This window comes from Electrophorus electricus, chromosome 15 (genome assembly GCF_041902795.1).
Source record: "Electrophorus electricus isolate QZ-2024a chromosome 15, ASM4190279v1, whole genome shotgun sequence".
NCBI lineage: Eukaryota > Metazoa > Chordata > Actinopteri > Gymnotiformes > Gymnotidae > Electrophorus > Electrophorus electricus.
The window spans coordinates 7,592,066-7,619,784 of record NC_137511.1 but is presented as its reverse complement, the minus strand read 5'-3'; the positions used below and the strand labels follow the sequence as shown (position 1 = coordinate 7,619,784).

The 27,719-nt window shown below is 49.2% G+C and overlaps 1 protein-coding gene and 1 pseudogene across 3 annotated transcripts; one reads left to right on the top strand and one right to left on the bottom strand.

Annotated features, from left to right (window-relative positions):
• Positions 1–208: 208 nt before the first annotated feature.
• On the bottom strand, positions 209–27,719 carry LOC145651295 (fatty acid synthase-like). 3 transcript variants are annotated; one of them, XM_081697391.1, is made up of 41 exons: positions 27,476–27,719; positions 16,779–16,924; positions 16,181–16,333; positions 15,806–15,979; positions 15,130–15,330; positions 14,760–14,882; positions 14,124–14,239; positions 13,892–14,026; positions 13,311–13,773; positions 13,012–13,199; positions 12,537–12,726; positions 12,329–12,423; positions 12,079–12,213; positions 11,759–11,962; positions 11,540–11,655; positions 11,266–11,438; positions 10,842–11,033; positions 10,582–10,662; positions 10,258–10,440; positions 9,955–10,134; positions 9,619–9,822; positions 9,111–9,424; positions 8,327–8,716; positions 7,964–8,128; positions 7,658–7,773; positions 7,320–7,474; positions 6,987–7,190; positions 6,598–6,748; positions 6,193–6,371; positions 5,967–6,086; positions 5,733–5,855; positions 4,957–5,532; positions 4,629–4,780; positions 4,440–4,531; positions 3,956–4,353; positions 3,610–3,798; positions 3,274–3,501; positions 2,872–3,083; positions 2,674–2,772; positions 2,068–2,319; positions 209–1,873 (listed from the first exon to the last, which is right to left on the bottom strand). In XM_081697391.1, exons 2-41 carry the CDS (start codon positions 16,903–16,905, stop codon positions 1,736–1,738), a joined length of 7,686 nt encoding a protein of 2,561 aa, XP_081553517.1. In that variant the 5' UTR covers positions 16,906–16,924; positions 27,476–27,719; the 3' UTR covers positions 209–1,735. The 3 variants fall into 3 exon arrangements, with proteins under 3 accessions (XP_081553517.1, XP_081553518.1, XP_081553519.1); XM_081697392.1 differs by having other exon boundaries at positions 3,274–3,498; XM_081697393.1 differs by lacking the exon at positions 16,779–16,924 and having other exon boundaries at positions 27,476–27,718.
• Positions 20,869–21,036, top strand: LOC145651412 (U2 spliceosomal RNA; annotated as a pseudogene).

The following is a 27,719-nucleotide window of genomic DNA, read 5'->3' as shown; positions in this document are numbered from 1 at the left end:
TCCATGGCTGTTGAGAGTTGAGGTTGTGGGTCCATATTCTCCCAATTTCTGTAAACCAATTTTTCAAGATTTTTTTAATCTTGTAATCTCCTAATACTCATTCCCACAGAACATGCAAAATGTGGTTTAAATCCATAAACTTCCATCCTTCAGACGTTTAAGACTTATTCTTGCAGAGAATCATAAAAGGAGCACAAGGATCTGCCTGTTAGTGACAGCTCTTTATTTGGACTAGTATAATAAATACTTGAATAATTACACATGAACAAAATCACAGTAATACAAAACTATTGAATATTCTAAAAAAACAAAAGGAATATCCAGTTAATTTGTGCACAACATGAAAGAAGGCATCCGGGTCGTCATAGACTTGAACAGGAGTCTCAGACACCTCCAGAGAGCTGCTCTTCTTCACTGTGACTGAGAGGGAGACCATCAGGGCTCATTCGTACGAGCAGCATTTCGGTTCAATACCAAATAAAACCCTTCATTCTCATTCTTCATTGGTAAAAGCAAGCAAGCAAGCCAGCCAGCCAACATCTCTCACAGACATGTGGACCTGGCCACAATGAGAAGACACATGCTACACTAGAACAACTGTCCATCTACCAATGCCTGCACACTCAGCTGTAAGTAGTGGCAAAACATTTATATTTCAAGCCATTGATTAGATGCTAAACATTGTGGAAACACATGCATTTTGTAATAGTCTGCGAGGAATGAAGGAATTTTGAGATTATGTTCTACTGGAAGACAAACTCAAAACAAGTTAAAACCTGTAGTTATTTTCTTGCAGTTACATAGCCAAACACAGAAGAAGCATTTGTTGTAGTGTGTTAAAACAAAAGCCCCCCCAACATTTGTGTATTTAACCAATACTGCCTTCTCTTTCAGTCAACACTCAAATACAACAACAAATATTTGGTCCATCCATGGTCCCATTCTTCTTCAAGGATTTTCTAAATTATCTTGGCTTGGACACTGCCATGGAGCACTGAAATGTTCCCCATGTACATCCAGTGATTCTTTAACTGTTCCAGATTTTTTTTGCAAGACATTAAATACCAATATTAAAACTACAGAAAACATGGTTTATCAAAAAATAGGTGGTGGTAACACTGGTAACTGTGAGAAACAGTAACTAGGTTTCGTCTATGTACATGAGACTCTTGATTAGTTGATAAGCTGCAGTGAGGCAGAGCAGTCAGTCACGTATCGTGCGTGTCATTAGAGCTGGCCGGGGTTCGCCTCTAGGGCATAGAACACACACATATATGGGTCAGGAGGTTAGTGAGGTGGCCTGACTAGAGAGGACTACATTAACAGAGCTTCAAGCTTCATCATCATTAGTAGAGAGGAGATTGTATTATCTAGGCACTACCCAGTGTCACTCACACCTTTTCTAAGCTCTATTGATTTCCACTATGGAGCATCTTGCCAGCTTTCTTAAGATTCAATACAGTAACAGTTTTTGCTCCACAAAAAAACAAAAACAAAAATAAGATCAAATAAAGACAAAATGTTTAAACCTTTTTGTTAGATATCGTTTTGCTCCAGCAAAATAATGACCATGCGCCACACCTCATGGTGAGGAAGAGAATGACTTAAAAAAAGTATTATTCATCAGAGAGGAGGGTTATACGGGTTAAGAGTGAGCTAGGCCAGACATCCTAGTCCCTGCTGACAGGAGGGTGTGACCTGCCCTGGGAAAGTGCATTAGGCAAAGGGTTGGGCTTTAACCCTCTCTGGCGCCAACACGGGGCTCTGCCAGCAAGCTCTGGATGATGCCCGCGATGGACTCCAATCCCTCTCCTTCCAGGAAAGTACGATGATCACCCTCAATCACATGGACCGAAACCTTCCCGTCACACACCTGCACACAAAAGGGCCCGCATTTCAGAGTCTTTAGGATTTCTAGGAATAACATATATGAAAATATTTTGTGCATATATTATATAGAAATAAATAAAATGACTGAATTTTTTCAACCAATGGTTCTTCATTCAAACCAAAAGAATAAAATTCTGCCTTTTGGCATTAGCACATGAGCTCCCATCGTATGCATACCTCATGTAGTTTGTAGTCGGCCCCCAAGCCATCGCCGTAGTCGCTGCTGGTCTTGGCTCTCAGCAAGGTGATGTTGCCGTGGTACTTGCTGGTGGGGACGTAGCGGTCGGCAGCCTTCAGCTTGTAGTAGAACGTGGAGGCAGCGAAGTGGAGAGAGTCACGATTGACGTTCTCGCGAGTGGAGGTGATGAGATCCACCGCCTGGCTCACTCGAGCCTCCAGGTCTGTCATAGGTAACAACGCCTCCAAGAGCTATGAGACACAGACAGAGAAGCAGAGATGAAGAAATTTATGTAGAGATTATGTACCAAGAGTACTGCCAAGAGTATTTTATTATGAAGGACTGGTGGGTTCAATTCAATATATAACAAATAAATATAAGGAGACAGTCTGCTTTAATGGTTTCTGACCATTTTAAAAAGCTGATAAAGGCACAGCTATAAGGAATCATGCTGTGAAGGTGCCAGTATTGCATTTTGTGCTTTTTTTTTTTAAGCTACTGCTCAGTACTAACGGGAAAACATGAACTGGGATAACCGGCATCCAAACACATTTCCCTGGTTAAAGCAGTAAAAGGCCTGAGCAGTGAATACCCCTAACGGTTACCTTGTTGTACTCTATGCTGGTGAACTGCTGGACGAAGGCACACAAAGCCTCGGCCTCTGCCTCAGACTCGTTGCCTGGGGTCAGCTTGGCCCTGTAGCTCTGTCAGCATGACGCACAGTACAAACAAAGCTTTAGACTGTTACAATGCATAGTGCGTGTTTACACAGGAAACGAACAGAAGACTATATGCATGCCAACCTGCGTATATGCCGCCACATACGAATGGGAGCCATCGAAGAGAAAGAGGTAGTCGACAGCGCACTGGCTCTGCTGCAGCTGGGAGCACATCTCAAAAGCCACGCATGCACCAAAGGAGTAGCCAGAGATACGATATGGCCCCTCCGGTTGCATCCGCTTCACACACTCCACATAGTAGGCAGCCAGGCTCTGAATACTGTCCAATGGAGCAGCTACACACAGAAATTGATTAGTTCAAACCCTTTAAACCCAAAAAAGTAACCTAAAAGCCAAATAACATTATCCGTTACAGTGGAGATTCCCCCCCAGTACTTCAGCATATGCTCACACAGTTCTTTTAACTGAGCGGTTGCTGCAGTAGGGCTCCCTCTCTGCAGGGTGGAGCCTGTTCTACTGCTGTACCTTTGGTGCACTGCAGGCCGTAGCAAGGCACGCTCAGTTTGGTGGAGAGTGCGTGGAAGGCGGCGACGGAGCCCTCTATGGGGTGGACGAGGAACAGTGGCCTCTCCGCACTCTGCACTTCGTTCAGCCGCATCACGGTGTGGCCGTCCGGGTTCACCAGCATCAGGCTCAGGTCTGGCCCCTGGAGCGCCTGCGCACCGGGCCGCTTCGCTAGCCCCGCCCTGGCTTCTGGGTGGACGTGAGGGGAAAGGGACATTTCTAAATGTCTCGCCATGTCCCTTTCAGGAATTGCATACACACGCACTTGACCACACGCGCTAGTGCACGCACACTCACCCTCAACTCCTCCTGACTTGCAGGAAAGTTCACGCAGCTTGTTGATGGTGAGTTGGCGGATGTCTCTCATTGCCATGACGATGTCATAGTCCCTCTCCAGTGTCTGCCTTACCTCCACGCCCATGAGCGAGTCCAGGCCCAGGTCAGCCAATGAGGTGTCAGCATTCAGGCCGCTTACATCGCGCACACCTGAGCAAAGGACGGGTGTGGTTTTGAATGCAGAGGGTTATGAGCAGCAAAGATAGATAGATCGACACAGCCCTGCAGTGTCATTCTCTGCCAAGTGCAACCTCACACATGCCAACAGTCGTGAAGGGTCAGCAGAGCCCAGGCCGGAGCCCCTTACCCAGGATGTGAGCCACGGCCTCCACCAGGTCCCTCTGCCCGCTGCCATCTCCCTTCGCCACCTGCACCCTCTCTGCCAGCACAAAGCTGGACACCACCGGCCGATGCTGGCACAGGAAGCGGTCCAGCACTTCCAGGCAGGAGGCCATGCGCTGGGGCAGCGTGCCACCGATCACCGCGTCGTTCCCGCCCATGGTCTCCAAGACCACGCCTACGTCGCCAATGGCGCCCCACTGGATGGCCAGGCCGGGCAGGCGGTCGAGCTGCCGCTGTTCACACACACGCTCCATGGTGGAGTTGGCGAAGCCGTAGTTGCTCTGTCCAGCGTTGCCGCGGCCACAGCTGACTGAAGAGAACACCACAAAGTGCTGCAGCTCAGGACACTTATGTCTCGTCACTCTGTGGAGGGGAATCAGTCAATTAGCCATTAGCTCATAGCGTTATGTTGGTATCCAATTCGTAAAGTGTGAAATGACAGCACTTACCTGTCCAAGTGCAGGGTTCCATCATATTTAGGCTTGTTGACCTCAATAAACTGCTCTGGTGTCAGATTCTCAAGCATGCCATCTTTCAAAACCTACACAAGCATGGGGAACACAGTATAGGAATCATTTTGCTCACATCAGTGAAATTCTCTTGTCCCTGAAAATAAAGACATGGATGGGGGGCATTACCATGGCAAGGTGGAAGATGCCACCCACAGGGCCCAATCGGCAGGCTTCAGTTATGAGGCGCTCTGCCCCTTCTTGGGTGCTGACGTCGCTGGTGGACACTAGGACCTGGACGCCCATAGCCTGCCAATCTCGAACACGCTTAGCCTGATAACCTATTTCAAGCACATAACCATTTTATAGCCAGTTGCTCATGAAAGACAACACAAGCCAAGAGGGGAGAATAGCTAGATTTTCTACAATAGAATGAACATTGATGATCCTATAATGAAATAGCAGCTAAACTTGTTTGGCCTTGGCTGGTGTGGGGCTGGCCATAGAGGGCAGTTACCATTCCGGATGCCCGAGCGCGAGGTGAGCACCAGCTTGCGGGCACCTCTTTCCACCAGCCAGTGGGCTAGCTCTAGGCCGAAGCCTCCCAGGCCCGCCGTGATGATGTAGGAGTGTGAGGCAGGGCAGAAGGTTCGGCAGATGGCTGGCAGGGCAAGGGGAGCAGCTGCAGAACTGCTACCAGGCTCCTCCTCCGAGCGCACCTGAGAAAAGGGAGCGAGTGTGTGCGTGGGGGGGGGGGGGGTTGCGTGACAACCAACCAGGTGGTGAAGCAGAATTCGACAGAGACAGACCGACCGACCATCCCGTGCAGCTTCACATTTAAGGCGGCAGCAGGATGGAGCAGTTCTCAACTGCAGCAACACCTTGCCGATGTGCTTGCCCTGCGCCATGTAGCGGAAGGCGTCCTCCACCCGGTCCCTCTTGAACACAGTGGTGCGGAGAGGCTGGACCACTCCGTCGGCTATGCCCTTCTTCAGCAGCTCCGACACCTCCTCCCACTCGCGGTTGCCCTCCTCAAACAGGGCGTCCAACAGAATGCCATGGAAGGCCACGTTCTTCAGGAACAGAGCCATGCCTGACACGGGGCCACAGAGGAGGGTTGGCCAACCGCAGCGTTCCGTGGAAAACATGACTCAGAATTTTCCATTACACCATCCCTTTCCGCAGACGTTCACATTTGAAACGGTCCAAGTTAGATTTGGAACAGGGCCATCGATGGCGTACACTGCACCGTTCTAGCTTGGAGTGCCCAACTGGATGGACTCTAGCGCTCACCTAGAGGGGTGTTGTTTGACAGATCGTATTTGCCGATCTCCAGGAAGCGCCCATGCCTGGCCAAACAGCGCAAGCTTGCCTGCAGCTTCTCCTCAGCCAAGGAGTTCAGAACCACATCGACGCCTGGGCCCAGTCCAAAACAGCACAGATTACTCAACTAAGCAATAACCAATGATCCAATCAACACGACTGATCCCTGAGCGATTGGTCATATCTAAACACAGCAGGGCATACCTCTGCCTTGTGTGTGCTTCAGCACATGCTGCTCAAAAGACGCGTCTCTTGAGTTAGCAAAGGATTCGGCCGTGAGCTGAGGGAACCGCTCCTGCAGGTAGGCCCTCTTCTCTTTGGAACCTGCGGAACCCCAGAAGTGCGTCAAAGCCACCCTGACCGGCCCATTACCAGCAAATCAGGCAGAGACGTGCAGGCACGTGTGGGCGTGTGCGGAGATGGCTCTCACCCACGGTGGTGAGCACCCTGCAGTGCATGCTAAGCGCAATGCCAATGGCAGCCTGGCCCACTCCTCCGGAACCAGAGTGGATGAGCACGCTCTCGCCGGGCCGCAGACGCCCGCGCACCACCATGGAGTAATACGCAGTAGCGTAGACCACAGGCACAGAGGCGGCCTGTTCCAGACTCCTGCACGCAAACAACACAGACGCAGACAGAATGCCACAGCTTCTATTAGTAGGAGGTCATAATTCTCATCAGACAGTAGAAAACATCTTCATATTTTGCCTCAGATTACAAGTGGATTCTAGGCTATGGAATTGCTCTCTGCATGGAAGATTATAGGCTATGGAATCCCTGTTTGAATCGCTCTCTCTCGCATGTGGGTGTTGCAGTCATTTGCCAAGAGCCTTACCAGCTGGACGGGACGTCCCAGAGGAAGCGACAGTCTGCATCCACGACAGTGGCCAGTCCTTTAGCCGGCAGCAAGCCCATCACACGGCGTCCGCTGGGATCTCGGCCAGAGAACTCCATTCCCAGCATGCAGTGCTGTAGCGCTATGTCTCCTGCACGCAGAAATTGAGAAAGGATATTTGGGCTCAGTTCACCGTGCCTGATGCACACAACATTGTGACAAATATGGATGTGGATGTGGATGGTGGGGGGGGCGGATTTTATCTGAAAGCATCAGGCACAAACGCCTGCAAAGCTCCAACTAAACCCACTCAATTGCACGTGTTCCTTCTGTTCAGGTACTACACCAGCTCCAGCTCTTAGTAGAGTGGTAAAGGAGGAGCTAGCTACCGGGAATGGCGTCTGGTGGCAGTTTCCCCGTGGCCAGCATAATGTCTCTGAAGTTGAGGGAGGCGTAGTGGACGCAGCAGAGCTGCACGCTGGGGCTCGAGGCGACAAAGTGACGCAGAGGCGAGGCGATCCAGCGCAGCGATGCCAGGTCACCACGGGTCAGCACGTTCACGTAGGCCTGCTCCGTCGGCTCCTCGCGCAGACCTATGGCACCGAGTCAGACCGTTGTCAACAACCAGCTGGCAACCGCCCACAGCACACGTGCGCTCACGGGCGGGTCGGACGCGCGTCACCAGAAGTCCTGCTGGTAAGAAAGGGACAGTGGCGGCGTACCTTGTGCGAGCAGCTGGTGCCGGAACGCCCCCCACTGGCCGTCCCGGTACACATTCATAGTGAGGTCTTTCTGCAGAACCGCCTGCATGTCCTTGTGGGTAAGCTGCAGCGAGGGAGCGGTGGAGGACTTCTTCAGATTAGACACGAAAGCACACCTGGAGAGAAGAAAAAAAAAAAAAGGACCCCAAGGACAGCTAAGGGACGCGTGTTCAACGCACCATTAATCTTTAACCTAATGTGTTGCATTCAGCTTCTTTTATACAACGAGCCTGGTAATGAGATTGAAATATTACTGCCAACATTCCACAGCTCTGTGCAGCGAGAAGTAACGAACTAACCGAACGCGGCTGCCGCCGGGTTCCTGTCTGAGGCAGTTGACCATACCCACCACTCCATTATGGCCTTGGGTGGCAGTCAGCCACACTGGCTTATCGGATTCCTCGGCCAGCGTGCTCTGACAGAAGATGAAAAAAAAATGAGCGGAAAACAAGAGAAGGAACATTTAAAATTCGGGGGATCGTGTTTTAGAGTTGCAACATTTTGCTTGGCCCCCTGGACATTGCAGATAACTTGCATACATACTGTGCACCAAGCTTTACTATGTCTTTAAATAAGAGCAACAGTTTACAGACACCACAACTCACCTTTAGTGACTCTACCCATGTGTAGTCAGTGGAATCTACGGGCACGGCCATAGGCCGCTTCTCAGGGGTCTGTCTGCGTCCGAGAAAGAGGACGGAACCATAGAAGGATTTCTTAAGCATCACCAGGTTAAGAGAGGACTGTTCAAACAGCTTCTCCCATTCTGCCTGCACATGCACACAGTCACAGCACACATGCAAGAGGAACGAAGAGCAAACACAAATTAGCAGAACCAAAACAGAAAAACACAGGAAAGAAAGTGAAAAATGTATGGAATACCAAGATACACAGCACATATAAAACAACTGCAGGCGGTCCATCCGTGTCTGGCCATTGAAAGAGCACTGAGAGGCTCTTTCCCATACCTGAGTCAGCAGTCTACTCTGGCTGTCCAGAGAGGTGAGGAACGCGACCATCTCGCCCAGCGGGTCTCCCTTCAGGAGGGTGTGGAGCAGCACAAAGCCCCCCTCCCTGGCAGCAGAGGCCAGGTTGTCCAGCAGTGCACCTGGGCTCGCCACCGGCCCTGCTGCCGCACAGTTGCACACCACCAGGTCAGCGGCGGCCAGGGCCCCTGCGGCTGGCCCCTGCTCGGGGTCCCACTGGGCGCTGGAGATGCCCTTCTCCTCCAGGGAGCTCTGCAGGGGGGCCAGCAGGTCCGGGGTGATGTCCGAGGCCGTGTAGTCCAGTCGCAGCATGGGCTGGATGTTGAGGAGGCCGACGGCACGGGAGAACACGTGGCCGACGCTGGAGAGGGCCTGACGAGAGAGGGTTAAAAGGTCAGGCACCAGCTCAACACAGCAAGGACCCTGGAAGATGCTCTGCATTGAACTCGTTGGAGGTTTATTTTAGTCACATGTCAATGCACAAAAGAAAATGTACTGGCTAAATGAGCTTATACTTTTTTTAAAAATTAGATATAAAATAAAATAAATATTTTTCCATTATGACAATATTAAATTATTGAGGTTATATCTCATCCTTCTTTAGCTATTAGGGAAGACTATCTACAAATGCACCAAAACAAATTTACACCATTTAAGCATTTATTTGAATAATAAATGTAATAACTTTGGGGCTAAAAGATACCGGACACGCTGGCTCTACACTCAATCCGTTTTCGTTAGTCAAGAGTCACACAGTTCACTGCACCTCCAGGACTTTGAGCTTGCCCGCGGCGCTGTTCTCCAGGGCCGTGTCCAGGCAGTGGCGCAGGGCATGCGAGTCCAACAGGCCGTTGAGGAGCAGGTCCGGGAGCAGGTAGTCCCACTCCTTCTGCACAGCCTGCTTCAGCTCCGAGCGCAGGTTCCCGTTCAGCTCCAGAGCGCACAGGCCAGCGAGCAGCCGCGGGAGGCAGCCCTCCGCCCCCGAGCCGACGCGCTCGCCCTCCCACGCACCCTCCAGCCCTGGGATGGAGATCTTCACACCCTGGCTGGCCAGTTTCTTCTGGACATGGTTAATCAGACCTGTTGAAGAGATGACCCAGAGAATGGCTAATCATCATCTGTGACAGCTGAAGGCAGTAATACATGCAAATCTAAAATCTCCACCATAAACCCCTTAAAAAGTTAACAACTATTAAAGTGAAATCTCACACATAGGTACCACACATCCTTTCATTTGTACTCGATAGTCAGAGTGTGAGAGGGACGTGACTTGCTTTTGCAGCATCTTAGCTGTTCTTGCAGCTTCCCATCAGATCCCAGGTACTCAGTCTCCACATAGGGTACAAAGACAAGCTCCTCCAGAGTGGGAGGGCTCTGTTGCTGCTGGCGACGGGGTGCAACGGTGGCATGGAGGCCACAGATTTGAACGCCGCCGGCCTTAATGTGGTCCAGGCAGCGGTTGAGGTGGACATCAACAGCTAAAGAGAAGAAGGGAGAAAGTTGAGACTTTGCCGACATGGACCTTAATTTCTATACATGTAAAACAGCAGTTTCAATTGCAGCAATAGCATAACCAAGTTGGGGACGCCAGAAGGCAGTGAACACTGTACCTTTGCGATCCCCTGAGTAGTCCTGAACCTTCTTCTCGTGCAGCGTGGGGTCTACGCACACCGAGCGGATCCGGGTGGGCAGACGCAGGCTGCGGCCAGACAGGCCCAACACGATCATCTGCAGCATGGTGTCCAAAAATGTCACCCAGTTCCCCGTCCACTGTAGCTTCCCATGATCCCCTAAAAACCAGACCAGGGGTCAGGTCTTGGCTTACACAAAACTCCCCGGCACGGAGTCAAGTCAGAAGCATGTGCTATGGCTGTGCAGTTCTCAGTATGCTGCATGAGAACTGGGGTGTTCACCGGCACTGCTGGACTCCAGAATGCCCTGGAAGGTTTTGCCGTAGTCGTAGCCGCGCAGACGTAGCTCTTTGTAGACATCTCCGGCTTCGAGAGGTTTGGCTTCCTCCACCTCCAAGCTCACAGGTTCGGCCATCTGAGACAGGAAGGAGTCCAGTGCCTTTTCCTCCAGCACGTTCACCTTACCTGGGGCAGTCAGGAGCAGGAGACAACACGCACACAAGCACGGCGGCATTAATCGCTCATGGCTCAGGTGCTGAACTAGAACATGTGCTGGTTCATGTGGTGGTCCATACAGGAGATTTGGCTAAGAGGGTTCTAACTTACCACTGACTGCCAAGTTGCCATTCTCGGACACCTCAAAGCGGTTTGTGGCAGGCATGAGTCCAACCTCCAACTGGACAGATCCTTTTGTGGAATGTAGCAAAGTGATCAGGTTGCAGTCAAATATGCTTGTATGTTTTATTTTTATACAAAATAAGATCAACTTGACATACTGAGCCTAGATTAATTAATTACTGTCAGTGGGAGATGCACATATGCACAATATGAAATCTGTACTGTAGGGGACGCAGTGGGACTCTCACCAGTCCTGGGCAGAATGGTGGCTCTGTGGATAGTGACGTCCTCAAACATGACTGGGGTGTGTTCCATAACTGTGCCCAGACTCCTCATCAGTGTTCTCCATGCCAGCACCAGGTATCCCGTGGCTGGGTACAGGACCCTTCCGTCAATACAGTGGCCAATCACGTAGTAGTCTGGGGATTCGGGATTTGTGTCTGCACAGAGGAGATGGGTGGGAAGAAAAACCAGATGGAAAAGGAGAGTCTGGTCTTAGTTGCTGTTGACGACCAGCATAGTTCAGTCACTGGCAACGACGAGCATGTCTGCGACCTTCTGATCAACGGACTCCTTTCTTCAAGGACGAACTGATTTTTTTAATATCAGTAGGTGTGACAGCATAATATAGTTTGATTCAACATTGAAAAAAAAAAAGAAGGATCTTCTCACCAATGTTGTAAACTGTGGCTGAGGTGGAACCCCCAGAGCCTGCTGGGAAGTCCTCCACCTTGGGCACGTCCCAGGTTTGGGAGTGGTCCCACTGGATAAGAGGGGAGATGAGAGGGGTCCCCACTGGTACAGGGTACTCCACAGGATGGAGCCGGTTACTGTCCACGTTAATACTGCGAGCCAACCAAATGTTTGCATGAAATGGTGACTAAAACAGATCAGAACATTTCCGAGTTCATACAAGACATGCCTGTACACCAAAGTCACTACTGACCCATTCATGTAAATCTTGCCTATCTGAGAGAAGAAGAACTCTTGGTTGTTGGCATGTCCCCTCTTCATTAAAGGCAGAATAGAACAAGTGGGCTTGAGGCTACGCCTCAGAATGGCCTGTAGGGGGAGCCAGAGTACATTCAGTAAGTATACATGTGAGCACGTGCGGAATTAATTCTCTTGATGCGTTCAAAGCATGTGCCCCCTCTCGCTGGCTGACCTGCAGCAGGGCATGCGGCGCTATCTCAACCACCACGGCGTTGTCGGGCACGAGGCTCAGGCCCTCCTGGAAGAGCACGGGGCTCACCAGGTTGTTGACGTGGTACTCGGCCGAGGAGTAGAGGGCCAGCGGGCTCTCCCACTCGGCCTGGGGGATGGATGTGCTGATCCAGCGCGCCGAGCGGGGACGTGGGCTTTTGATCACCTGCGCGCATGCAATGACAAAAAAACAAAAAGACACCGTGAGCAAGACAGAAAAAGGAGAACGCATCCGTGCACGTCCCCTGTGTGCGTCTGTGTAGGCTCGTAACGTAGGCTCACCTTCTGCAGTGCTGCCAACAATGCAGGTGCTATAGACGCCATGTAATAGGAGTGGAATGCGACACCTGCACTGCGCACCTCTTTGGCAAACACGCCGCTCTCCTTCAGCTGGGCCACAAACTTGCTGACAGCCTCCTACACACAGACGAACACAGCAAAAACGCCCTCTTATTAATTGTTAATTCTGTTACTGCAGGAGACAGCTCTGAATAATAAAAGGAAGACGGCGAATGAGGGAGGTGAACTCCACCTGTGGCCCGGAAACCGTGACCGTGTCCTCCGAATTGTGGCAGGCTGGGACCACCCGCTGAGGACACTGGGCCTTGCACTCCTCCCAGGTGAGACCTGGGTGGGGAGGGAGGAGTCAAGTTCAGCACTAAAAGAACGACGGCCTAGCAGAGGAGGTCTCGTGCCTCCTGACGATCATGGCTTTAACGGTGACGGGCAGGCCGTCTTACCCACTGCGGCCATGGCCCCTGCTGGTAGGTTGGCTTCTTTGATGCATCTGCCTCTCCAGTAGGCCGCCAGGATGACCTCGCTCTGGCCGAGGGAGCCGTCGGCGTAGCCGCACGCCAGCTCGCCCACGGAGTGGCCCACGATGCCTTGCGGCTGCAGGCCCAGTCTCCGCAGCATATCTATTTGCGCTATCTGGAGAAACATGCAACCATCACCTTTAAGGTAAACAGAAAAGTCTGAGGGATATAAATGGTTGGTGGAATTGGTCGTAACAGGTAGGCATGTTCAATATCTGCAGAAAACATAGTCACTGCTATGCAAACAGGGTTGGTGAAAAAAGGATTGTGAAATACTACACTCAGAATTATCTAGAGCTTAGATTTCAAAGAAAGTTACTGCAAGGCACTATGTGGCAATGCTAGGGCTTTGCTTTAACAATGCCAGTCCAGCACGTGCACGGCACTGGGGAACCCTGACCTGAATGGCGGCGAGGCCCACAAAGGCATGCACCGTGTCCTCGAAGGTGTTCTCGTCAGCCTCCAGGAGGAGGCGCGACACGCACAGCCCTGTGTCCCGCAGAGCCTCGTCCGAGCGAAGGATGGAGTCACAGAAGTCCTGCAGCCGCATCAGGCTGCGGCCCATGCCAGCCCACTGCGCCCCCATACCTGGGGGAGTCCCAGAAAAACTTGGCTGTTAAAACTGCAGCCTACGTTTAAATGTCTACTATCTGGCAAAGCTTAGTAGTTTAACAAATGGGTGCTGAAGCCTTCACTCACCAGAGCAGATGTACCAGAGGGGCCTGGGCGTGGCCTGAGCTTGCTGGACCTCGGTCACCTCCCCCTGGGCCCCCATCAGCGTGTAGCCCCTGTAGGGCATGCTCGCGGTCGGGGCCGCAGACACGTCATTCAGCAGGGCCAGGAAGGCCGCATCCTGGCTGCACTCCTGTGCCTTCTTCAGGAGAGAGGCAGTGGCCTCCTCAGTGCGCCCGCATGCCTGCACCAGCCTGAGCACAGAGGGGGGTAAGGATGGCAGGGGGTGCCCACGTCCTGGCGGGCGCAGGATCACGTGCACGTTTGAGCCCCCGAAGCCAAAGGAGTTGATGCCCACGATGCCGCCACGGACGGGGACGGGCTCGACGACCACGCTGACGTGCCCGTCTCTCAGTGCCGGGATATCGGGGTTGGGCTCGTGGAAGTGAATGTTGGGCGCCCACATGCCATGCTCCAGGGACAAGATCACCTGGAACACGGAGTGGAGGGGTCAGAGTCGAGGACAACTGCTCCACAGGGAAAAGTTGAAGGGTAATGCACACAGGCAGTGGGTGACAGAAAGCACCTGATGACGCGGTCAGACTCACCTTGGCGAGGGCGGCCAGGCCGGAGGCAGGCTCAGGATGGCCCATGTTGGACTTGGTGGAGCCAATAAGCAGAGGTTCCCGCTGTGACTGGCAGAAGACGCTGACGATACCGTTCACTTCTTGTGGGTCCCCAACCTAAGTGAACAACATAATGTGTCTTGCATGGGTGAACAGTTGGGTGTGTTTGCGCATGCATACATGCATGTGTGTGCGCGTATGCTCATGTAGTCACCTTGGTGCCAGTGCCATGGGCCTCAATGTACTCAACCTGCTCAGTTGAGACGTTGACTTCCTGGTAGAGGGAGCGGACCAGGCGTTGCTGCATGTCCCCAGACGGAAATGTCACACCTGGACAAAAGGACAACACACCATCAAATACCTCTGCCATACACACACCCACCCCTCAAAATGGTACTATAAAAGGAAATTTAACTATGAGAAATGTATGGATAACCTATAAGTTAGAAAGCACAAAACATTTTGCATAGGTCCCTTTAGCAGCGTACATAAGGGAAGAGCTGCCAGAAGACCTGCCTGCTGCACACATCACCTGAGCAGCAGCCTGGAGAGCAGACCTGCACAGCTCCAAGCATGCCTGCCCTTCCTCGCATTTCAGCAGAACCATTAGAACCACACGCTGGGAGGAGTGTGTGCCACGGGGCACTGGGGGAAAGGGCACAGCCTCAAATACCCAGAAGAACCAGGTCACTGTTCTCCATTACAGTAATCTGGCATCACAGCTCTACTTCTAAGAACAAGGTAGTGGAACAGTTTGACATACTTCCCCACTACATGAGGAGTTTGGATAAATCTGGCACAGACAGGAAAGCAATATGAAATGAGAAGATAGTTGCACCGGGCTTAACACCTTGCTCTTTGTAGCCATCCGTATTGTTGCCAGCGTTGAGCACAGTGGCGTATACCCTCTTGGCCATGGACTTCTTAGTCAGTAGAACAGCCACAGCAGCTTCTGAGCGACAATAACCATTTCCTGAGACAAAAAAAACCCCAAAACAACAACAAAAAAAAAAGTTTAAAAACTTTATAGCTTTTGCCGCACACCTTAACTCTATATGCATCCAAAATATAAACAAAATTTTAGTATATGAAAATTGCTGTGGTACCCAGTAAAAAAAACAAAAACAAAAACATTTAAAAGAAAAGATGTTACAGCAGACCTACAGTGGAGTAAATTTCATATAGCGTGAATGTGACATCAATAATAATAGCAAAATCACCGGACGAGTCAAAAGACTTGCAGGTTCCATCCGGACTGAGCATGCCCAGTTTCATGAACTGCACTGAGGTATTGGGCTTGAGCAGCAGGTTGACTCCACCCACAAGGGCTGCATCACACTGGCCGTGGCGAATAGCATTAAAGGCATTTTCCAGAGCCAGGAGGCTGGAGGAGCATGCCGTGTCAATGGCTGTGCTGGGGCCTAAAAAAAGACACAACAAACACTCATAATATAGAAGTACACAGTCAACATCTTGGGCACAGTGTCAAAATTTATGCAGTAGATCACATTTCATGCATAGATGAAATGACTCAGCTATTATGAAAGAGTAGGGAATAGTGGTGAGGCATTAGCCTAATATTCACTTCCTAAATGCTCTTTGCATGATGTCACAACAAAATAAGGCAATTTAAAAAACAAAACATGAAATGAAGTATAAATGCACTATGAACAATGTTTTACATAAATAAATATCAAACAGCTTAAAATAGATTGAGCAAAAAAAGCTTGCTCTTGGAGAGAAGCTAGAGTTTCTTCATCATGCAAGACAAGTTTATTAGTATAGCGCCTTTCATACACAGTGGCTATTCAAAGTGCTTTACAAAGACATAGAAGAAGAATTAATAACAAAGTACATTAAGGAACAAAGGCTAGAAATGACAGAACGTTTGCATACCATTGAAGTCAAAGTAGTAAGACAGGCGGTTGGCGAACATGGCATGCTGGCAGCCCGTCATGCTGTATCCCAGCAGCTCCTCTGGGTCTTTACTGAAGGCCTCACCTGCCTCAGAACCACTCACGCCGATGTACACGCCAGTCTTAGTGCCACGCATGGCCATTGGGTTTATGCCTGCCAGGACAGAGCGTACCGTCAGCAGTCAGGCGTCCTTGCACTCGCCCATACACGCCATTTCTGATGAGATGGTGCTTTCGGAATTAAGTTTTAGTGCTGTTGAGCTACTGAATTCTACTTTTCAGTTACCACACTTTTCTAAATAAATCGGTCTACTCATTTTGAATGTTTCATGCTCAAGCTTGCCGGACCGCTGACCTCCATCAACGATGGCCTCGTATGATATCTCTAGGATAAGCCTCAGCTGTGGATCCATGGTATGGGCCTGTTTGGGATGAACGCCAAAGAAGCCTGCGTCAAATCTGTCTATTTCTTTGAGTTTTCCATTTCTGCGGGGAAGCCCGTACAGACCTAAGTGGGAAAGCAGGATATGCATGAGGGTTACTGATTGAAATGGGGGAGGGAGAAAACCCCCACAAGATTTCCTATTTATCAAAAGCTGTGACTCGGTCCTCTGTGCCTCGAGCCTGCTGGTGCTTGTAGCACATGAACGAACATTTGCAGTGTGCCAGAGAGAGAGAGAGAGAGAGAGAGAGAGAGAGAGAGAGAGAGAGAGAAAAATCTGTTCAGACGATGCCGTGTCAGCAGGCACGCAATGAAAGCAGCAGACCAAAGAGACCAGAGAGGGGGACCAAAGTTGAACATCTCTTCATCTACTGAAATCAAGTCACTCACTCAAAATCCAAAGCATGCCACTTTTAAAGGTTACGCAAGTGTTCAACCGAAAGCAGGTCTGTAAAATTCACCCGTTAATTGGCAAAAGATGTGGGTATGCTTATGGGACTGTGTAGGATACCTGGCTTCCATCTTCTGTCATCCTCTGTGACCATGTCGACACCATTAAAAAGGTTCTGCCAAAATTCTTCCAAATTGTTCGACTCGGGAAGCCGACCCGAAATTCCAGCTATGGCGATCTCCTCCATGACGAGAGGGTGAGAGTTTCTGTGGGTCCGGACAGAAAGTAACGAGAGCAGTCAGAGAGCAGACATGACATTAAGAATGTGCAGTGGGTGGAGGGCACTGCAGGAGGAGCCTGGAGGACTGCAGGCTTTGCTCGCCGTTTCCGGGATCAATGCATTCACAAGAGCTCCATCCCTATAGCTGCCATCCAAAAAGCAGGAGATTCCTGCTTACTACGAGGTGCACCCTAGCACCACATTGGGCACAAAGTATCCCTCTGTTCTGCACCCCTCTGAGGTACAGCCAGTCCTTGAGGGAGTGTCTGACTTGGAGCAAGTTATCCACGGACAGCCTGGATTTACCAGTCCTGATTCTTTGAGTAACCATACACTAGACTATTTAGTATTTTTCCAAGCACAATTTCACCTGACTCGAGACATCAGCTAATTAACAAACCCTGAATAAATTGAATGGATGTGGTAAAATGGGGAAAATCATTAAAAAAAAAAAATGCAGTTCAGGCTTATTTCAGGTCTGGGAAACTGAACAGTCCTTCCTCAACAAGGAAAGTAAACACCACAACAGTAATGTTGCTCCTCTTTTTGTACATCTACAGCATATAGGTAGTTTAAAAGTATAAAAGAACAACCAAGTGCACAATATGGGAGTCTCTCAGCTGTGAAGTAAAGAAATGTCTAGATGCAACCTTTCAGAGCAGATAAACCTACTAGTGGCGCTTTCCTGAAAGAAAATGCACATGAATGAGCAAACATGCATTTTCTTTTTGACGCATTTTTAGCGCACATGACAAGGACTGATTTCACAACCCATTCAGTTGTGCATGAATGAGATATTGTAGCCGGCAAGGGTAATTCTCTTCTGACTGGGAAAAACTTCCTTGTTGGAGAGAATTCCTTGCAGCTGTAAACTGTGTGTACTAGTCCATAAAAAGGCAGCAGCTTACATGTAGCCAAAGACAAAATTCAACTTAAAAGAAATCTTTATGTAATCTCATCACATAAGAAAGCATTGCGCTACTTTGGCCCTCTCAATTTTTTGTGGGATATATGTTTGAGAGGACTTTCAGATAATTACATTCAGCAAAAGGCAAAATGTTCCATTCTCAAAAGCAACAATTCTCAGTCACTTATTTACAGTGTAACCCTGCAGCATACTTGTGTTAGGCTGTATTGGATATGGTCATTAGGTTAGTATTGTTTGTTACTATAGAAACAGGCAGGTACCTGCCAAACAGGTATTCACATATAAGTTTGTCAATGCAGGAATGCATGTGAAGGACTGTGAGATGTAGTGCTGTCAACACACATAGTTCTTACAGTCATTACATTCTTACAGTCCTACAGTCTATAGCATTACAAATGTGAATACCAAGTAAGGGGGGGGGGGGGAGTCATTTCATGGCTCTGTAATACTGTAATTAGAATAAGAATTATTTTACTTGAAAATTTAAACAGTAATTTAACTTGGTAGGTCGGAACAAGAACACAAAATATGCAATGACCAAAAGTGGAAACCCATGTATGTAAAACTAAATGGTAAATTGCACTGCTTTTATTTTTAAACGCAACCCACTACCTCAGCACTCAGGCCAGGGCAGATTGAAAGAACAATTAAACCTGACCCAGATCTAAAATATTTAGCATCACCGTCTCCCTATAGCATTGAACTAGGGTTTTAAAGTAATAGAAAACAATTAATTGAACTGTGCTTAGTTTACAAAAAGAAAAACAAAATCTAACTGGGCAACATGACCATATCCGTTCCAGCCCTGTAGCAACATGTTTCACTGGGATTTGATAACATTTATGGTATTTAGCAGTCGCTTTTATTTAAAGCGACTTACAATTATAACCGAGTACAACTTGAGCAATTGAGGGTTAAGGGCCTTGTTCAGGGGCCCAATGGTGGCAACTTGGCAGTGGGGGGGCTTGAACCCACAAGCTTTTGTCAAGCTTAAAAGTCAAGCACATTAACCACTGAGCTACCACCTATTGAACACCGGAACACGACAAAACGTGCACGACCAGGCAGCACCGGTACAACGCACGTCCCTTCTTTCTCAAACATTTGTACTCATGTAGTTCTGTGCAACATGCGTGTATATTGTAGTTTGTCGCATCATGGTCGTTTCGTTACGTCTACAAGCTATCTAACCTATATAGCTGAGTGAAGGCCACTGAACTTGACCTGACTTGAGTGACCCTGGAGTGATAAAAGTGGCTTGACCTTTGAGGCCAACTAAACCAGCAGTCTCCAAAAGCCCAATAATTCAGTCAAACCATCACATGAAGAGGAAAATCCCCATGCAAAATCATAAGAGGACACCATGCTTGCCTGCTTTTAGTAACTGATAGTGTTCGTAATGGAGACAGTGTAACTGCATTACCTGTTAGCTGGTTAACAGAGTTCGTAATGAAAACCGTATATATGCATTACACCTGTTAGCTGGTTAACTCAGTTCATCAACTGCTAATGTAGCCTATCCTGACGGCGTTTATACAGACCAGCTGTGGCCATTCAAACATATATTACATATGCACACTACAAGCAAGCACAATCTAAAAGACTACAGGCTGGAAAGATGATGAATCTTTCTTCAGGAGGGCGTGCTTCAGGGGCAATGGTTATTCAGGAAAACGGCATCATTTTGTCCTTAGCCAGCTGAGGGAGGGTCTAGCTAGAGCCCCTTTACGCACTGGCAGTTTTAAGCTCATTTTTGAATGATTTGTACTTGTTCACTTTAACAGTAGGTATCTGAAATTGTACACATAGCACAATGATCATTCAGGATTCAAACTGAAGCAGACACTTTGGAGAAGACATCCATTCACATCCAGGCTTATTTTTCCATCATTTAGGTTCCATTTGAGCTCATTTAATACAGAAGAAAATGTCAAAAAACCATAAAATGCCTTTGATTTTTTTGGTGTATAATGCGTCTGTTGATGCTGGAGATTGATTTTCACTCATACTCTGCATTCTCTGATTCACCAGGGTCTTGTGTAATAAATGGAACAGTTTTGAGCATATACATGAAATGACCAAATATCTACACAATGTTTTCCACTAGGTGTCCTACACTTCTCCAAAGGGTCCAATAATCTCTCCAATGCAAACTAAGTCATTAGTCACTATATATCAACTTTGCATGTTTCATTTTGCCAAAACATAAGTTACTTTAGTAAGTTCCACAACAATATTGGATTCTTAGCATCACTGTTGGCATCATTATGGGAAATACTGTACTAGCTACTACTACTATACTAGCTAATACTGTAATACTGTAAAGAAATAGTATACTTTATCATTTATACTTACGATTTGTAGCAGGATTACGAATTTCCAGCAGTGAATGGAAACATCCAGTGATTTGATATGCAAACATCTTAGCTATTCTATGATAGCAGCTAAGCTAATCGATGCTAGCGGTCAAACTAGTCCATCCTAGCAGCACTCAAACAATTCCACATAAACTTCAGCTAAAATAAGCCTCTTCCTTTCCATGATGTCCAAACATATTGGCAAAATCATCAAATCAATCTTATGGTTTCGCCAAACAGCGCCAAACCGATGCGCTATGCTATCTGCTAACAACACGGAAGCACTGACAGTATACTGTGCGCATACCTTTAAATATTAAAGGGATGACTAAACAATGCAAGTGAGGGGTCTACGTTTTCATCTAAGCCTCCTCTATTTGATGAAACTGCTGCCAATCAAGCAGCTTGCCCTGGAAACTCTTGGAAACACCTGGAAGTAAATGTTAGTCACCCTCCCTCCCCTTCTCGTTTCACACATAGGTGTGAATTGTTGTCACTCCAAAACAATGGTGCTGCAACAGACAATAAAAATCAATATAGAGTAGAAAAGGGGGGTCTAATGCTCTATTCAGGAACAGTTTTACGTCAGTAGCATGCTTTTTCAGTCAACCAAAGGCTTGCGTAGTTTGGGTATTTTTCGAAGGAATCGCTTCTTGGCCTTTTGGCTAAGATCAAGTGTAGTATCTGTTCTTATCAGTTGTGGATTTTACAGATTTTACGCTTGTGGAGAACGCTGCTGCGCTTGGGCCTTTTTTTTATAGTTTTAGTGAGGCCAAGGGTGATCTTAGGTGCAGACCCGGGAGGCTTGTCCTCCATCGCCGCATGTGATCCCTTGGTCTCTTTTATTGTTTTATTTGATTTTTAGTATTTTAGGGTGTTTTTTTAAATTTTGTTTTAAAGCCCCGGCTCATCCCGACGACAAGGAGGACGACGATCCCAACTTGGCCAGCAGGGGGAGGACCTCCCAGCACAGAGGCAGCTGCCGGCGTGGGGGACCAGCTTCAGCTCCGACTCCGGGACCGGCCAGAGATGGCCGTGGATGGCAATGGGGCGGCTCCTCGCCGCACGGCGCAGGCAGTAGAGGCGCCAGCAGAGACCCCGACAGCTGCCAGGACCTCCCTGGCGGGACCGGGTCTGAGGGCAGGCGGAGGACTGCTCAATACGGCCCGGTTCCGCTGGAGGGACCCGGAGGATGGGACCCGCTTTACTGAGCGGGTCCCCTTCATACGGGAGGTACTGATCGGCTGTTTCGGGCTCCACCCTGGGGCCTTAATTTGTGCTCAGCGCAATGGTGCGCAGCACTTTTACGACGTGACTATGGCGAGTGATGCCGCCTATAAGAAAGTCCTGGAGCTGGAGGGAAGAATGGGTGACCATCCGCTGGGATCGAGCCCCTATGGGACGGTGAACGGCGGATGGTCACCATCCATTTCTTTAACCCCCAAGTTAACCCCCCGCAGCAGAGGTGCGGATGTTTTTGGCTAGGTACGGGGAGGTCCTCCTGGGAGAGCAAATGGTTTGGGATGAGCTAGGGATTTGGAATGGGTGCTGCCAGTTTTTAATGAAGTTTGCAAAGAACAGTGAAGGGAAGGAGGTGTTCCCCCCCCCCCCCCGCATATTTTACATGTGCTGGGAATAGGGGGTACTTGTTCTTTAGGGGGCAGCCCGCCTTCTGCAGGGGGTGCCAGCACTACGGTCACCTGGCTGAGGGGTGCCAGGATTCCGTATGCAGAAACTGCCTGGGGCCGGGGCACCAGGCTAAAAACTGTAAGAATCCCCGCCGGTGTAGGGCGTGTGGGGGGGAGGGACATTTGGCACACTCCTGCCCTGGAAAGGTTAAATCTTACGCTATGGCATTGGTAGGGGGCGGGAGTGTGGCCTCGAACAATGAAAACCCCGGGGGGGAGGAACTGGAGTCTGTAGAGGAGACGACCCCCCCCGGGGGAAGACGAGGATTCCCCCCCCGCAGCCCTCATGACATCCTCACTGGCGGAGGTAAGGTCCCTGGCCCTGGGCCAGCCCCCTCGGCCTTTGGAGGCACCCCCTGCCCCTCCCAGCGGAAAGGCCAAAAGGAAGAGGGAGAAGGCCCAGCGGGATAAAGAGAAAAGGATGAAGGCGGGCCCCCCCTCAGCGGCAGCACCCCATGAGGAGCCCTCCCAAGCTCCAGACTCCTCCCTTGCCCCCAAGGCAGATGATTACAACAGATTGGTGGAGGATGATACGCCCCCACCACCCACTACATATGGGGGCAGGGAGGGGTCACCCAACGAGACCCCATTCTTAGAGGAGACTACGGACAATGTGGATTTTTAGTTGATTTTTAGGATGTTTTACTGTTTTAACGTGTTCTCTCCTTCTTCTCTTTTATTCATGGTAGATTTTACTATTTTAACTTCTAACGTCAGAGGGCTCCAGAACGCGAGAAAGAGGGCAGCAGTATTCCAGGACTTGGCATCGACCCCTTCAGCAATCTATTGTTTGCAAGAAGTTCACCTGAGGGACCAGAGGGATGAGGCTCTTTTTTCCCAGCATTGGAAGAAAGGTAAAGCCTACTGGAGCGTGGGTGGTGTCCACTCTTCAGGCGTGGAAATCCTGTTGGGGGACGACACTATCGTGCCGGGGAAGGCGATGGGGGTGGACATCACCTGGAGAGGCCAACACCTTAGGGCAATTTGTGCCTATGCTCCGGTAGAGGCCTCGTCCCAAATTGCTTTTTTTGATGCACCGTTCCCGTCCTGTGTCACGAATAGACACCTTTTTTTGGCAGGTGATTTTAATGTTTTCTTGGAAGGGCGTGCAGATGTCAGCTGGAAACATTTTAGAAAGCTGCTCCACGATTTCAGCCTGACTGACGGTTTTAAGAAATGCAACCCCAGAGATCCAGGCCATACCTGGCATAACAGTCGAGGGGCATCAAGCCGCCTAGATTACATCTTGGCGTCACCCTCTGTGCTTTTTAAGAAGGCCTCTTTGACCCCACGCTGGTTCTCTGACCACTTGGTGGTAGAGGCCAGTGCTTCCATTAACGCACCTGCAGTAGGCAGGGGTTATCGGAAGCTTTACATGCAGGTCTTGGAGGAAGCAGAGTTCCAATCTCTGTTCAGAGACCACTTTGCAGTCTGGCGAGGCTGCAAAGAAGGTTATGCCTCTCCCGCGGCATGGTGGGAGCACGTGAAAGAGTGGACCCGTGCTCTATCTACGCACTATTGCTGCCGGCGCAAGGCCGAAAGGCTGGGTCGAGTCCGGGATGTGGAGAGGCACCTAAAAATAGAATACGCTGATTGGAATAACGGAGGGGAGCTAGACCTCGCTAGAGTGCAGACCCTTAAGGACGAACTCAGGGTCCTGCACGAGAGGTCGGCGGCAGCCCTCCTGTTTAATGCCAGGTTGCAGCTGGCTGAGGAGGACGAGCGCTGCACAGCATCCTTTTTTCAAAGGGTCCGGCAGGCTCGCCAAGAGTGACGTTTTACATCGCTCAAAGACTCGGAAGGCCCCACCTGTTCGGACCCGGCCCGGATGATGGAGGTTGCATATGATTTTTATCCGAATCTTTTTAATAAAAGAAGTACAGACTTTGAAGTAGGGGAGCAGTTTTTGGCAAATTTTAATGTTTGCCTTCCGAGCACCACCCGGGATAGCTTAGAGGCCCCCTTTACTCTGGCAGAGTTGACGGGGGTACTTGGCAAAATGAACCGGCGTAAGGTCCCTGGCCTGGATGGACTCCCTGTAGAGTTTTACTCTACATTTTGGGATGTCCTAGGGCCAGAGATCGTGGAGGTAGCCGAGGATGTGCCCCGGCAGGGTTTGCTCGCTGAGAGCATGCGGTCCGGGGCACTCTCCTTGTTATACAAGAAGGGCGATCCTACTGATCTCGCCAATTGGAGGCCCCTGACCATGCTTTGCGTAGACGTAAAAATCTTCGCAAAGGCCCTGACCGAATGTCTGAAAAGAGCCGTGTCACTTTTGGTTCACAGTGACCAGACCTGTGGGGTCCCAGGGAGATCGGCAACCTGGAACCTCCATTTAATCAGGGATGCCATCTCCTGGGTTGAGGACAGAAATGTCCCTCTGGCGCTTGTGAGCTTAGACCAGGAGAAGGCGTTTGACTGGGTGGACCACTGCTTCCTGGAGAGGGTGTTGATGAAGCTAGGGTTTGGGCCCTTTTTCTTAAGGTGGTTTAAGACATTGTACGCTGGGGTGGGAAGCTGTTTCTCCATCAACGGTCACCTCAGCGAACTAGTCCCTGGAGTGACGGGAGTTAGACAGGGATGTCCTCTTTCTCCCCTCCTCTACGCGCGCTACATCGAGCCACTTGCGGCCGCCATAAGGGCCCACCCGGAAATAGATGGTCTCCCCCTCCCGGGGGGTGGAGGTGCTGTGGTAAAGCTGGCTCAGTATGCAGATGACACTACATTGTTCGTATGCTCGGACCAGTCGCTCAGGCGCGCCTTGGACATGGTGCAGGTGTTCGGAAAAGCTTCCGGTGCCGCACTAAACCTTGGCAAGTCGGTTGCCAAATACTTCGGCTGCTGGAGGTATAGGAGGTATAGGAGGGCAAGCCCACCAGCGACAGGCCCTTGAAAATCTTGGGGGTCCACTTCACATCTGAAGGGGCTGCCCGGGTAAACTGGAAAGAGAGGTTAGCTCTTGCCCGGGAAAAAGTTGGGGCTGTGGAAGGCCAGGTCCCTGTCCTTCCTTGGTAAGGTATTAGCATTGAAGGTCGATGTGCTTCCCTCACTGCTCTACTTGGCTCATGTGTACCCTATGCCTCGCACCATGTGGCGAGGCTTAACTAAGGACGTTTTTAATCTCGTCTGGGGGGGCAAGTATGAGTATGTTAAGAGGGAAGTTATGTACCTGGGAAAGGACAAGGGTGGGAGGGATGTCCCTGACTTCCCTCTCAAGCTGGACTGCCTGTTCTTTGCACAGCTCTGTGCATGGTTGGCTGCTCCCCTCGAGCACCCCCATCAGTATTTTATTCGGTTGTGGCTGTCCTGGCCATTGCGTAAAGTGGTAAGAACGTGCTCCAATTCCGGCCCCAAGGCTGAGACGCTGCCGGAGCACTATGACCACACGGTGAGATGGAGCAAGTCGCTTCCCGCGGGTCTGCGGCCCGAGGCCCTCGCCAAGCACAGGTTACTTTACAACATTGTGCTCGAGGCACGGGGGACTCGCACGGTTGTGGGCCTAGACGAGGACACTTGATCCAGAGTACAGCCGAAAGATTTAGACAACCGGCCGCAGGACCTGAATTGGCGGTGTGTGCGTGGCAAGCTGCCAGTCAGGGATGTTCCGTACAGGCACGGGCTCACCAGGCACCCGCGCTGCCCAAGGCCCAACTGTGTCGGGGAAGAAACTCTCCGACATGTGTTTTGGGACTGTGGGTATGCGCGGTATGTCTGAGGCAAAGCAGCCGACCTGTGCAGGACATTAGACCCGCAGTTTACATTGACCTTTTAGAAGGTTACATGGGGGTGGCCCCAGGATACCAGGCCATCCTTCGCGCCCCGGATATGGAAGCTGGTGAGCATTACCAAAAAAGAACTATGGAATGCGAGGACCAGCCTCATCCAAAAAGGGACACGCCTGGACACCTGGGGATTATATAAAAAGGTTTGTGCGGATTTAAAATTTAGGATGGAGCATGACATCATCCGGTGGGGCTACCACGCGGCGAAGGAGAGGTGGAAGGGCCTCTTCGAGCTGTAGGCCCCCCGGAGTCTTTTAGGGTTTTAGTTGAAAAAGGTTTTAAACTTAGCTGAGACTCTGCTCCATCCGGTGGTCCCAGCGGACCACCGTATTTTATTGTTTTAACCACCATGATAGAGATACACAATAGGTGAACATTGTTTTAAGTGGAATCTGTAGGTCTGGTTTTTTATTAATAAGTGTTTTATTTTGTGTGTTTTTTATTAACAAATTAACACTTTTCTATTGTGGGTTTTTTAATGTTTTGGTTTGTGTGCCCGTTTTAACTAACATAGATCTGCTGTTTTAGCGTAGGCACTTAGCCTTTTAGCTTTTTAGTGGTGTTCTTATTTCTGTCTTTTTATAGAGAGGCCGTTTTAACAGTTTTATTGTTGTTTTACTCGGTTGTCCAGGCGCAGCCTGGCCGAGAAATGATCTTTTAATGGACATTTTATCACTGACTTTTTACATGGACTTTTAACGATATACCCCCATGTAATTGGTACATGGGTGGGCCGTGGTATTTTAATGTCCTGGACTTTTAAAAGACTTTTAAAGTTTAAAATTAAGTATATACATTGTTGGATTTTATTCTGTATTTGATTTATTGAACTTAATAAATCTTGGGAAAAAAATAAAATAAATAAATTTACGAAGGAACCGAACCGGTACAAAAATGTCGCTTTTACGCAAAGAAGTAAGCACGCAGTTAAAGAACTTTAACACTCCGTATACCGTTTAAATATGTCACGCAGTTGTTTTGATGGTAATTGAATTTTCTATGACAAAATCTGAACTTCTTATACCGGAATAATGTTTTAAAAGGCAACTTAAAAGGGCAGGCACGTTTTTGTGGAAATCTTACCCGAAAAACACGATGATTTCAGCGTACAATTTCTGGCGAACGGATACATGTAGACGGCTGAAAATCGGTAGGCAGGTACTTGTATTAGTCCTAAGAAATGTTATGTTGATAAAATGTACTGTACTTTAAGAATAATCAATTTTATCAAGTAATTTATTTGAGTATGTCCATTTGGGCCCGCCCGCGGGCCCGCTAGGGGGCGTCGGCGCATATAGGGGCTAACTAGCCATCTCGGATACTACCGTGAAGACGAAATAACTGCGAATTACAGCTAGCTGGCTACTTGGCCGTTATCTGTATCAGTCCGAAGAGATGACTAGGTCGTTGCGTGTGTTTAGATTCTGGTTTCACAAGACCAGTTAAAACACTGCAAAAGATGATCGCTTGAGACAATTTATCTGCGACAGTCAAATAATTCCCTAGCTGGCTATGCTAGCTAATGTAGCAAGCTAGGTCCTCATTTAAAGACGAATAACGCATCACAGCCAGCTAGCCGTTGAGTAAATAAAACGTTCCCTGAATATATCAGATTAAATACTAGAGCTAAATGTATCATTAGGCAGAAATCAAGATATATTGATCGTATTCGTTTACAACAACCAATCATTCTTATTGTTGAATACCTACTTCCCATATCAGTTCAGTGAGTTCACACTACAAACTAGGACAAATACACAAAATACATATTAAGTTGCTTACCAGTCGCAGTAGTTGAACGATGGTTCTACAGTACTTTGAATAAATGTACATTCAGTGTCAGGAGAGCCTGAGCTGACCTATATTCCACTCGGTATCCCAAAATCTGTGTGTGCCTAGGCTCCCGGTGACATGGGACGAACTAACCCTTTGCGATTATCTAGGCTTGCCCAAAAAAAATGACTCTCTCTGCTTTGCCTCCCTACCTCTTTCATTTAAATGTCTACCATGCTCTATGGCCACGCCA